This window comes from Myiozetetes cayanensis, unplaced genomic scaffold, assembly GCF_022539395.1.
Source record: "Myiozetetes cayanensis isolate MyiCay16 unplaced genomic scaffold, myiCay2020 scf17, whole genome shotgun sequence".
Classification (NCBI taxonomy): Eukaryota; Metazoa; Chordata; class Aves; order Passeriformes; family Tyrannidae; genus Myiozetetes; species Myiozetetes cayanensis.
Window position 1 is genome coordinate 14,928,507 of NW_026087378.1, and position 12,732 is coordinate 14,941,238.

At 49.9% G+C, this 12,732-nt stretch overlaps 1 protein-coding gene across 6 annotated transcripts in view; it reads right to left on the bottom strand.

The window, feature by feature from the left end:
• The window catches only part of SEPTIN8 (septin 8), a 39,927-nt gene that overhangs the window by 20,790 nt on the left and 6,405 nt on the right, over positions 1-12,732 (bottom strand). For all 6 annotated transcript variants that reach the window (XM_050311826.1, XM_050311825.1, XM_050311822.1 and 3 more), the window contains exons 2-3: positions 2,467-2,581; positions 301-496 (exon numbers count right to left, since the gene is read on the bottom strand). In XM_050311826.1, the coding sequence (XP_050167783.1) occupies positions 301-496; positions 2,467-2,581 (311 nt within the window). The remainder of the gene's footprint in view (positions 1-300; positions 497-2,466; positions 2,582-12,732) is intronic.

The window sequence follows — 12,732 nt, forward strand, 5'->3', positions numbered from 1 at the left end:
CCTGGGGCTCGAACAAGACGTTTGTGTAATTAAATGAGACAAGTCCAGAAACACCAACCACTGCCACAACAGATAATTCCTGACCCTGCACTGAGGACAGCTTGCTAACTGCTCACCCTGCTGGAAAGACCTCCTACGACCTCTGTTTCTGGCTCTCCACCCAGTCCCCTCCGTGCTCCGTCCCCAGCAGCAGAGCCAGCACTCCTCATCAGCAGCGGCCCTGCCGCAGACCCACGGGCAGCCCACGCGCGAGCACCACGGGAGAGCCCCGAAAGGCCGAGCAGATGGCATGAGACCTGCCTTTCATCCTTATTGATCTGATCCCCAAAGCCAACGGCGTCCACGATGGTGAGCTTCAGGTGCACGTTGCTCTCCTGCAGGTCGTAGGTGCGGGGCCGCAGCCGCACCGCGCTCTCGTAGTGACTCGCCTCCTCCGTCTCGAACGTGGTGTTGAACAGGGTGTTCATCAGGGTGGATTTCCCAATGCCAGTCTCACCTAGGGAGGACAGATCATCAGCTCACTGCAGCACGGGTTTGTCACAGGTACCTCAAAGCACATTAATTAGAGAGCAGAACTAAACCATGCTGTGAAAGGTCACTACAGATCGTTTGTGGCCACATGTAACTGTCACACGGATATCTGCCTTCCTGAGGGCCTCCCATGCTTAATGCAAAGCCAGCACAGAGCACTTGGGTCTCATCTCCCAGTGAGTATCATAGAGCACAGCAAAACATACCATTTTTCTCTGCATGTCCCCCGACTTTGCTTGGGATTCTGCCCTAGAGAAGCTCTGGAGAGCACAATTTTAGGAGCCATTGAAGGATGCCTGGGATGCATCACAAAAAGCTCCATCCCAGAATATTTGGCTGACAAGCTGTTCATGAGCCAGAAAGGCTTTGAACTTCTGCTCCTCATAACAAAACCAGACTCTGATAATTTCCAGATTGGCCTGCAAGGGACCCTGTTTAAACTGCTCACTCACTGCACACACAATTACTGGCCACAGCAGTGAACAGAGGCAAGACCCATGGAGACAACCTGCTACTCCCTGCTCATTTCCCAGGCAGTCCATGCTGCCACCACTTCAGCAGAGACAGGCACTGCTGAGGAGCCGTACAGCAGATACCCTGGTGGGAGAGCAGGAGTGGGAGCAAAGTTCTGTTCCAGGGAGATGCCATGCCTGCTGCCAAGGGCTTTGCACTCTTCCCTTCTTCCAGCACCACAGGCTCTGCTCTCCACAGGAGGATAAACACCTCACGTTGCTCAGAGCAGAGGCACAAACTGCTTCCTACCAGCTGTGGCTAAGAGTTGTGCAAGGAAATAAAGCCAGCTGGTGCTCTAGATTAATCTGAGAGGAGATTTATGCAGAAGTCACTACTGATGTCAGCTGCATTCTCCTCTTCAGCTGTGGGCACTGTTGCGAGTAGGAACTGGCAAACAGGGTGGGGCTCTTTCTCTCTTATCCAAAAAAAACCCCAAAGGCCAGATGAGAATGTAGGAGTATCCATTCTGGTATCCCCAAGAATGATACTAATTAAAGCCATATTGCCCTCTGCTGCAGTTACCCTTCTGCTAAAGAACAAGTCTACAAAGTTCAAGATTGTGATTCCAGCCATGCTCTTTACTTGTGGTGTGGATATGCAAAAGTGGCTTGGGTGTGGCCCAGGCACCTTCTCAAAGCTGTCAGGTTGCCATTGAACAGTCTACACAAAGCCACAGGAGCTGCTGTCTCTGGATGTATTTTTGCTGGTCTGGCAGGTCACATACTTCAGACCTCATACCCCATACAAGAACCAAATCAAAAATAATGCTCATCTCATCACTGGAAGCAATTTGTCTCTAGTACTCCAGACAAGATTGCCTGCTAGATCACATCAATACCAAAGTTAAAAACCAGGAATATAATGAGGTTATTTTAAAGTCAGCTCCTTGCACCTGCTCACAATCTCCCAGATAATCACACTACAATCAGTAAGAACAGGAACACTCCCCCTCCCTTTCCTGGCATAGAGATGACCATGCTTCAAGCCCTCTGACCCACCTGGGAAGGCATCGACCAGGCACAGCTCAGACACAAACCTCTAATTCCAGATTTGGGGTGCAGGTTCACACTCAGAAATTACCCAGTTATCACCAGCAGCTCTCAGCTAATCCACAGTGCATCTGACTGCATCTATCTGGACATCATATTCACCAAGAGCCACCCCAGTTTGCAAATGGAAATACTTAACTAGCCATATACAGTCTTTCCTTAATCCTTCCTATTGCACAGCTCCTGCAGTGGAGAGGATGAGCAATTCCTCGCTGATTACAGAAATTCTCCTGGTTTGACTCAACGTGATTTTAAGAGAGTTTGGCATTTCTGACTTGCTTAAGTCACTGCCAAGGCTTGTGGCACAGCAGGACACACGAGAAAGCCTGGCCCCAGCCTCAGCCCACGTCTGCTTGCCGAGGACCGTGCTCACCCACACAGAGGATGTTGAAGCTGAAGCCCTGGGTGACAGACTTGCTGACCAGCTGATCGGGCAGGCTGTCGAAGCCCACATGGCCCCCCAGGGAAAGGTTCCTCTTCTCTTCATTCTGGTAGGGAGAAGAAACCAGATTAGCAAACTGCACTGAGATGGAAATGAGATTGATGAGACCCAAGAGCAGGGTTACCCACCCTCCTGGGCACTGCACAGCCACCCACACAAACCCCAGCACTGCCCTCCAGAGCTTGTGTTCTGGCACACAGCACGACCCCCCAACAGCCACCAACAGCAGGAGAGAGGGTGTACAGTGCTGATCTTTGTAGGGAACTGGGAGAACTATCCAGCTCCAAAGAAAACACAAATGTGAGGTCCAGCTACATGCAGCTGGGGGTGATTAGCAAAGGACACCCCACCACTGTACGTTTTAGCACTCATTTCTCCTCAACTTCCTTGATTTCCTTTTCTTAAACCTTCCAGCACTGAATTCAACTTGCCAGACTCTGCATTTCCCCCAAGCACTGATCCTTTTGCCTTTGCTGTGGCCACCAGCAGCGTGGTCTGTTTGCTCAGGCACTGGGGGTGCTGGTCCTGCAGGCAGGGCGAGGAACCCTCTTGCTTTACCATCTGTGACCACACAGTTTTCCACTGTTCCTCTGCTGTTCCTGTTCCTGCCTCCCCCGTGTGCACTTTGTTCTCCCTTCTGTCTCCTCCCTCCCCCAGATCACCTGTAGGAGCTTTGCTCAGGAAGTCAGGCAATAAAATCCAAGACAGCCACTCTATGACCTGTGCTGTACAGAAAGGCAGGGCAGAGCAGCTATAAAATCCAGCAAAAAGGAGCTGACAGAAGGATAATTTCTGTTTCCAGTGGTTAAAAACAGGAAAGTTTAGATTTGGACAAATATTTCACCAGATTTGCCACCTCTGCACAACCAAGCAAGGCTGTCTGAACCCAGGGGCCAGCCCACTGCCCCTGCAGCCCCTCAGGCATTCTCACCCATCTCTGGAGAGGCAAGGAGATGGGATTTCAGAGCACCATTCACTCACCCCCACAGTTTCTTCAGTAAATGACTGTTTTCCTTAATCACCAGCACACAGAGAACATGGGGATGGAAAAAATGTCTGCCCTTGGCCTAGCTCTGCTTCTTCTGTTCCTGACAATTGGAACTTAACGCTTCAGCACTAAGTCTGTGAGACAGGACCATCCCCGAGAAGAGCCTAAGCTGCCTGTCAAACTTTAAATTAAGTCAAGAGGAAAATAAAAGCACTGATGTGATAAGCCTTGCCTATTGCTCTGTGCCTGCAGCAAGATTGTTAAACAAAACACAAACCTTTGTTCAACTGCATCTCGAGTCAAAGCCTTCTTTAGCTCTGCCTTTGGTAGAACAAATATTCTCAGCTTTGTAAAATAAACCATTTCAATCACAAAAACAACCTGTGAACAGCTGAAGCAGCTCCTATGGCTCACACAGAAACCTGCTGGCTGTCCTGGTTACATTTGGTACCCATTTTCAGATGATTTCAGCCCAGTGCACTCCTAAGGGACTCCCTCGACAGAAACACAGCCGAATCATAGCTGGGCTCCTGTGACCCAACCTGTTTCATCCCACCAGGATCGATCACACTCACTAAGCAGAAATAGCAATCACTTACAGATTCCCTGTGCAGTTGATGGCAGCAATTAAGGTTTTAAGGTGGCCAAGAGTTTAGGTGAATTAAAAATAAAAAAGGGCCCCTAAGACAGGGTTTAACTTTCTTCCATTCATCTGTCAGCACGTGGAGATGCTAAAGTCAGGCCCCAGAACACTGGGGCTGAAAAGTGAGTCTGTGCTGCTCCAGGCAGCCCAATGCTGAGCTGTGCATCTGGCATGGGATGGTGCAGTCACACAGGGAAGGGGAGCTGGGGACACTTGTGTGCTGGGAAGGGACTCAGAGTTGGTTCAGGTCAGGTTTTCCCCTGAAGGAACAGGCTGTCACAAGGCACAGGAAGCCACTGCAGGCACCAGCAGAGCTCGGGGGGCTTCCTTGGGCTCTCAGCCCATTCCCTCAGCCCCCTCTTCTCCTCTTCCCCGTGTCCCTCTGAGCCACCACCATAGAGAGCTTAAAGTGCCAGTTCCCACCACTGCAATGCAGTGACAGCCGAGAGCTGTTCCCACAGAAAGTCACCCCGTCTGATGGTTACACTCTGTGTCTTTTCATTTTAAATAATAAACAAAAACAAGCAAACAAAAACACAAACTAGAAGCCTGGGATGACATTTTGGATGGGAAATAAATAAAGGCTGCCGATGGCTATGATTAGGCTGAAAGTGCCCGAGGCTGGGAGGAGGTTTCCAGGCAACAGGCAGCACCACTGCTCGGGATTTTAAAATAGGCTCCAGCTCAGCAAGGCTGCATTTAAATAGGCTCCAGCCAGGCAGGGCTGCATTGAGAACTCAGTCATGCTTTGGCTGCTGGAAACCCAAACGTGGCCACACAGGGCTTCTTCTCTTCTTCTTTTGGCTTTCAGTTGCTGTTCGTTACGGGACAGGAATACACTTACTCAAAACTGCTCACATCTCTCAAAGCTGCTAAACCAACGACACAGACCTCAATGAAATATTTTTGCCAGTGACCTTGAAATGCAGTTTCCTTCTATTTCTGTAAGCAGCAATAATAATCTGGTTCAGGTTCAAGGCACTGCCGATACCAAAGCAGAAAACCATTTGCTGTGCTTGCAGGGCGTTCAGCTGTCACTCAGCTCCAAGGGGATTTTGCTGTGTTAAGACAAACAATGCTAACAGCTGCTGGGAAGTAATAAGATTAAGAAGAGAAAGAAAGGGAAAAAAAGTTTTCACTGTTTTATTCTTTCCCTCCAATCCATTGAGCTTACAAAGCTGACAGCCTTGTGAACACAACCAGTACTTCTGCTCACCAGTGGTGTTTGGTGCTGACCTGCCTGTCCACCATCCTGAGGAGCAACTCCAAGTGACCTGCCCTTTTGGCCAGCTCCCACACACCCAGGGTGGCTCCAGGACAGCTTGACACAGTTCACCTGCTAGTAAAGACAAGGTCACCTCCAAACTGAATCCTTTCCAGCAGAAGCAGCCAGCCTGCAAGGCTCAGCATAAATAATCAACCCAGAGCACAGATGCTGCAATAAATGAGAGCAGCAGTAATGCAGCAATGTGTGTGTGGGGGTTTTGTTGGTTTTGTTTTAAACAAAAGGTAAGGATTTCAGTAGGAGTTCTTCCACACTTTGTGCCAGCAATGGGACTGCCCTGCAGGACAGGAGCTGGCAGGATATGTGGCACAGCCAGATGGGATCAGCCATGGCAAGAGCCAGGCAGGAACACAGCCCTGCCCTTTCCAGTTGCACTGGTCCCTGCAACGTTCCCCAGCACCTGACGAGAACCAGGTCCCTCATCTCACAGCATGGAGAGACCACTCTCCTCCTTACCAGGCCAGAGCCCATCCTGGGGCTGCAAATAACCTCGAGGCAGCTGACCTTTCCTGAAGCCCATGTCATCATCACACAACACGATAATCAGGAGTTTGCAGTGGCTCCGAGTGGGAACTCCCACCACAAACAGCCACTGCAGCCCTGAACATCCCTCCGTGGGCCACTAATGATGGGCATCCTATGATGAGCAGCTACCAGGGTTTAACTTGCAGCCTTTGAACGTTGCTCTTCAAAGGCACTTCTGTGCCTTGAGCTGATCTTCAGGCTTGAGCAGAGAGCCAAGGGGATAATTCATACTTTGAATCTGGAATTTTGAGGGAAATTAAAGATTCATCATAAGGCCAGAGCAGAATTTATGTATTTCCAAATCCAAAGTCCTTTAAACGTTTTCACAGACGGTCTGTCCAGGCAACAGGCACATGAATGGCATCTGCGGGCACAGCCACAGGAGCAACAGTCATCCCACAGGGACAGCGATCCTTAGCTCTGCTTTGACAGAGGCATCACAGAACCCTCCTCTTGGCATGCAGCAGAAAGACACACATGCCCTTGGTAGCACAGACGGACACATTAGCTGAGCACCCCAGGAACTGAACCAAAAACTCCAAACACGGAGCTCCCATCAGCTGTAAGGCACCAGCACCCCCGACACGCTCCGCTGGGGGCTGGGATGCATTTGGGATGTACAGTGGCACACTGGCCCATTCCTGTGGCCTCATCAGCACAGAGCTGCCCAGGGAACCAAGAACTGCAAAGCTGGCCACAAACCACTGCCACGGCAGATGAGGTGCCATTTGGCCCTTTACTGCAAGTCAGACAAGAAAAGGCAGCAGAGAAACACGATCAGAGAGAACAAATCCAGATCCCTGTAAGAAGGTCAACACAGTATCATGTACTAATTAGGCTCTTCCTCCTAGACAGAGTGATTAAAGAAACCTGTGAGGAGAAGTGCACAGGCTACAGCATCAAACTTGTGCCTACGAGTCTTCAAAAAATAAAACCTGCTCACAGTTTCTCTTCATGCTTCACCTCCAAACTGGCATCGGTTTCAATCTGCGTCATCACATTTTTCAGTAGCTTCTTCCAGGAAAAGGGGTTTTATCACTGCCTGCACAGCCCAGGGGGGATGTCAGCAGTGGGACCAGCTCCATGGTCAGCTGCCCCTCAGCTGCACAGTGTTCCAGCTGGAGCTCCTGGTGCAGAGCAGAGCTGCTCAGTGCTTTTAGATGTGCTGCCCTGGCTCTCCTTAATTTCACCAGGAGCACCATGAACAGACTGGACCTTGGGTAGAAAAGGCCATTCTGACATCAGCTGGTTAAAAAAAAATAAAATAAAGTAGATCTGTAGGAGTATCACCTTTCAATTAATCTCAAGCAGAAATTCCCCTTGGTGACATATGCTCGTGTTTCCTGCTTGAGACAACCCTCGGTTCTGTTTTCCTGAGTGACGCAGGTGAAAGCATATGGGTAAACAAAAGTGTAATCCAATGCCACCATCATAAATGGGGATTTTTTTAAAGAACTTGGCATGATGGGAGCTGTAATGTAAAACCCCGGGCCCAGCTACAGCAGACTCATCAGCGTGCAAACAACCAGTGAATAGAACCACGAGGGAAAACCAAAAATCACATGGGTCAGCTGACAAACACTGAAGACTCCTGGACTTTTACCCTGAGGGACAGCAGAGCACTTTTCTGTATGTGAGCTGCCCTTTCCCAGTTCTACATCACAACAAAACACAAGTGAGAAAGATGAACAGATGACTTTTCCAAGGCCAAACAGTGAAGGCCTAGAGGGGAAACAGGAGGGAAATTCAGTCCTTTCTTCTTTCTGCTGCATGAAAAGGGCTTACACTCGAGCAGTGACCTTCAGCCCAGAGGTGTCTGATGCTCCCTAATGCTTCCTCGGGCACCTCTGCACTGCCAACACAGTGTCTGCCTGAGCTGTGTCCGGGCTGCAGCTCCCAACACACCAGCCCCGTGCAGGTGGAAGCACAGCCCTTCAGAGAACTTCTGTCTTCCAAGAGCTCACAAGTGTGCCAGGCACCCTGGAACCACGCAGCAGTGTGCCAGGCACCCTGGAACCACGGAGCAGTGTGCCAGGCACCCTGGAACCACGGAGCAGTGTGCCAGGCACCCTGGAACCACGCAGCAGTGTGCCAGACACCCTGGAACCACGCAGCAGTGTGCCAGGCACCCTGGAACCACGCAGCAGTGTGCCAGGCACCCTGGAACCATGCAGCAGTGTGCCAGGCACCCTGGAACCATGCAGCAGTGTGCCAGGCACCCTGAAACCATGCAGCAGTGTGCCAGGCACCCTGGAACCACGCAGCAGTGTGCCAGGCACCCTGGAGCCACGCAGCAGTGTGCCAGGCACCCTGGAACCACGCAGCAGTGTGCCAGGCACCCGGCAAAGCACAGTGCACAGACTCCATTTACAATCAAATCAAACCAGAAAGATAAACCAGCAGACAGTTTGCAGCTCCCTGATCAGCGACTCAGAGCAGCGAGAGGAAGGGCAGGGAAGGCTCCACAGCCCCGATGTGCCCAGCCAGGACACCCTGGCACAGCTCCCGTGGCAGGACGGGCGGGCAGCGCTCCGAGGGGCTGGCTCAGCACCCGGCACAGCTGGGACTGTGCTGGGCACAAAACAATGACTTCACCTTCTTCATACCCTGTCCACAATCCTCAACAGTGCGTGCAACACAGAGATTAATACATGTCCCAGCGGGGTTTGGAGGATGCTATTCCCTTGTCTCCTGAATGGAAATGCATGGAATGGGAATATTATTCATCCTGATGCAGGGAGTCTCCCTTTGCAGCTGAGCAGAGGAAGGACTGAGTGAGATCCGGCTGTTGATTCAGTCCAAGCAGAGCAAGCTGGTCCCATGTACAGGCTCACCCGTGCTGGCACCCAGCAGCTGCCCTGCCAGCCACAGGCACTGCCTGGCCCCTCTCAGGCAGGGCACTCTGGGCAGCAGTTCCACAAACCACGGAGCAGAGGGGGCTGCGTCAGGGTCCAGCACAAGCAGGATGCTTAGCCCAAACCCACAGCCTCCCCAGTGCCCACCTCTGCCAGATTCCTTATAAAGGTGCTTGTTTCTATGATCCTTTCACAAGCACACTGAGTCATGGAGCAGTTGAGTACTTGCCTAGAAACCTTTGGGCAAACAGTGTCAGAAGCCAAATTCAGCGTCTTTGTCCAAGCAGGCACTTGCTGGGGCCTGGCCCAGCTTCTGGATCAATGCAGAAAAATCTGACAAATCATCTCCCTCAGAAGATCCTCTCCATCTCTGAATATTGGCTCAACAAATGCCACTTGACATTTGCAAAGCGACAGCAGCGGGTACAGACTCACATTTCCATGAAGAAAACATTTCTTTTGCCTAGCTCGGAGCTGAGGGGCAAGCAACATTCAAACCATATGTCCTGTACTCACAGGCCAAGGACTATTAGATGTATAACAGCACCAGTGAAGGAGCTTGCACTTTGAAGTCTACTAAGCCGAAAGAGATGACCTCAGAGAGGTAATGAGGCCAGATTTTAGGCTGCCTAACAACAGTCAGAGGACTCTGAGCAGGGTAAATTTTAAAAAGGCTTCGGTGTAGTAGGCATGGCTCATGGGTGCCTTTGGCACTGGAGATGAAATGCAGCACCCTCAGCTGGGGCTGGCCAGGGGAGCTCTCAGCTAAAGTTGTCATATCTAATGCCACCTCATCTCAGATTTGCAAAGTGCAAGCACACACTCCACCTTAAAGGTTTTCAGTTAATCTTAAGCATGTGCTCAAAATTTCAGATCCCCATCATGGAGCACTTAATAACAGGCTGGGAGAAGAAAAAAGGAACTAAAAGTAAGCCCACAGAGAAAGTTTTAGATGAGGGCTTTGTGTTGATTTACCACTTGTCTTGCAATAGCAACCCACTGTGCTTCAGCTTCTCCAATGCCTCTTGCTCCTGCCCGCTCTGGTGGTGGCAGCTGAGATGGTGTGAGCAGCTCTGCCTTCACTATGCCTGTGCAGGGAGGGCAACAGTGGTTTTTCCCTGCTGTGGCAGCCCTGAAGAGCTGTAAAAGGTAAGGTTGTGATACTTAACACTGCTCTTCCCTCCAGCAAGTAAGGGCACAGCCCCAGTGCCTTCCCTTCCTTCCCTTTTCCAAGACACAGCATGCTGGAACGCAGCCATCTGAGCCAGCTCTGCACACACAGGGCACTGTGTCAGCCACACATCTCCAGTTGCTGCAAGCTCACAGCAGGCTCCCAGCCCACAGTGAAGTCCCCCCAAAAAACCTCACACTAAACCAACACAATCCCCAGCCCCCCTTTAACCCGCTCTTCTAAGAATGTCAAGAATTTTCCCAGACACTCGAGCCTTTATTCATATCCCTCCCGGCTCCAGCTGCACTCCAGGCAGGCGAAAACATCCCTGAAGAAACCAGATATGGAGTCACCACCGAGACACGCCAAGTAAAAATTAAAGCCACTTTACATTACAGAGGCAAGAAGGCTCAAGGGATGAGGTTCCTGCCTTTAACTAAAGGTTATGTTGCCCGATGTGCTGCCTTCTCGAAAGCTTTCAGACCCGTTTTTAAGAGCTGTTCACAAGCTCTAAGACCAGTGATTGCACTGCAAAGAGCAGTGCTCAGCACGCAGGCAGAGCAGACATTTCAAACCCCTCTGGAGCAGTGCCAACGTTTCCCAATGGCCTTGTGCCCCAGGCCAGGCTGGGGGCAGCCAAGGCTCTGCTGCACACCGTGAAACCCAGCGTGACACACTGCAGGCACCTCCCTGAGCAGGTGGACAGCGACTCGAGTGAGAAAGCCAAACTCCCTTGAAGGGAGGAGCTCCTTAGGCAAACTCCTTAACTGCTTGCCTGTATCCAAGGAACTGGTGCCAGAGTCTGGGTTCCCGGGACACACCTTGTGCTGTACCCCAGCAACACGTGGGTGATGCTGGGCACTCCCAGCAGCGGGGCAGGAGCAGGGACCTGCACACTCCCCCTCTTCCCCTTCTGCACCAGCTCCCCCCAACACTTGTGAGCGCACAGCTGAACTGAGGCCACTGCCTCCAGCTTCCTTTCAGCCTCAGCAGCCTTTCCTCCCTCAAAAAACCACAACAAACCACAAAACATTAAATAAAAATCCTACACACATCTACACATCCAGTGGCACGGGCTCAAAACATCAGGTTTTGCTGACTTTCAGAGCCAAGTTTGAAGGGAGAGTAAAGCTCCTCATCTTTTCTCACACCACACACATCCAAGACGATCCATTCACAACCTGTGAATGCAACATCGGTTTTAATTTTCTGCAAACAAACTGACTGTTTCTGGCTTAAATTCCTCTCTGACTTTTTACACTACAAGCAAAATTCCCACATGCTTCCTTAAGCTGTTATTTAGCAATTTCCCTATAACATTTATGAATCTTAGTTAATTAATTGTGAGGTCTTTCTTAATCAAGGAAGGATTAAACGTGCATTTTGTCCCTATCACAAGTCCTGGATGGGATTTTACAAAGCAGCAAAGCAGGATTTACCAGGCATTATACACACAGTGTTTTGCAAACATGGATGTTGCCTTTGAGAATAAAGAAAGTTAGTTAAAGCAGAGAAAACTATGGAACCAAAAATGAAAGACATTTCCTCCAAAATGACCTTAAAGGATGAGAAAGTTCAGCTTCTTGGCAGCCTGAGAATTCCATCTCCCATACGCTATTCAAAACCAAGTAAAGTCCAAAACACAACTATAACCTTTTAAACAGACTGAAGGAAAGGAACCTAAAATACAAACAGCAACACCTCACACTACATCGTCAGTTTTGCTTAAAAATTATTTATTCAGAAGCTTCTGAGATTTCGGATTTAATGGACTTCACAATTAACCCTGCCAAGAGACTAATCTCAGCACCTCGTCTAGCAGAGGCTTTCCCAAGCTCCTCCAAGGCAGCAGATGCATTCCCAGCTTACACTCGGCTGCTCTGACCAGCAGAATCTCTTCCCTTCCCCACCATCCTTCCACGAGGAAGAGGAGACACTTGGCAAACACAAATGGCTGTGGGACCAAGTCAGGAGATAAAGTGAATGCCTACCCCTAAGGAGTGGAATGGAAAAGGTTTGGGGCAGTTTAAAAGAAGTGTCGAAGAGGGGAAAAAGGATCCGGATCCCCATCGTGCCAAACGAGCCATGCTGGATATCAGCCACCAAGATTATTTGTTTTAGTTACCACTTAAAATAAACATGGCCAATTCCCACATACGTTTCCAGAATTTATTGCCCAATTACACTAAATGCTATTATTGAGTATATTTTTAGAGAAGGGAACAGAGATATAATGGGAACCCAAGAGTTTTGGTCAGGACTGTATGCTTTTTCCCAGTTTGCCTCACACAACCATCCCACAGCATCTCCACAAACAGCTCTCCCAGCTACTGACCAAGTCTCCTTGTAATAGTGCCTGGAAGACACCAGAAAGAGAACATCCCCCAGTATACCATAGCCACGCAGCTCTGAGAGCTAAACCACAGTCATCACGCTAATAAAGCTGACTGCTATATATCCTGTTAACATATGCCTCCAGAAAGCCTCAGTGTATTAGCACAGAATACCTTTAATCTGAAGAATCAAGGCAATGGAAAAAAAGAAGAGAAAACCTCTATTTGAAAAAAATACGTGCAGCAAAAAGCTAAGCTGAAAGGACTATTCACTGTGTATGAAAATACAGGATAGATTTCTATTCACAGATATGAACTGGGAACACCTCTGCTGCAGCAGACAGGGAAGGGGAGCGTTGCTGGGAGGCACTGTCAGCTCTTCCCCAGGCAGCCCTTT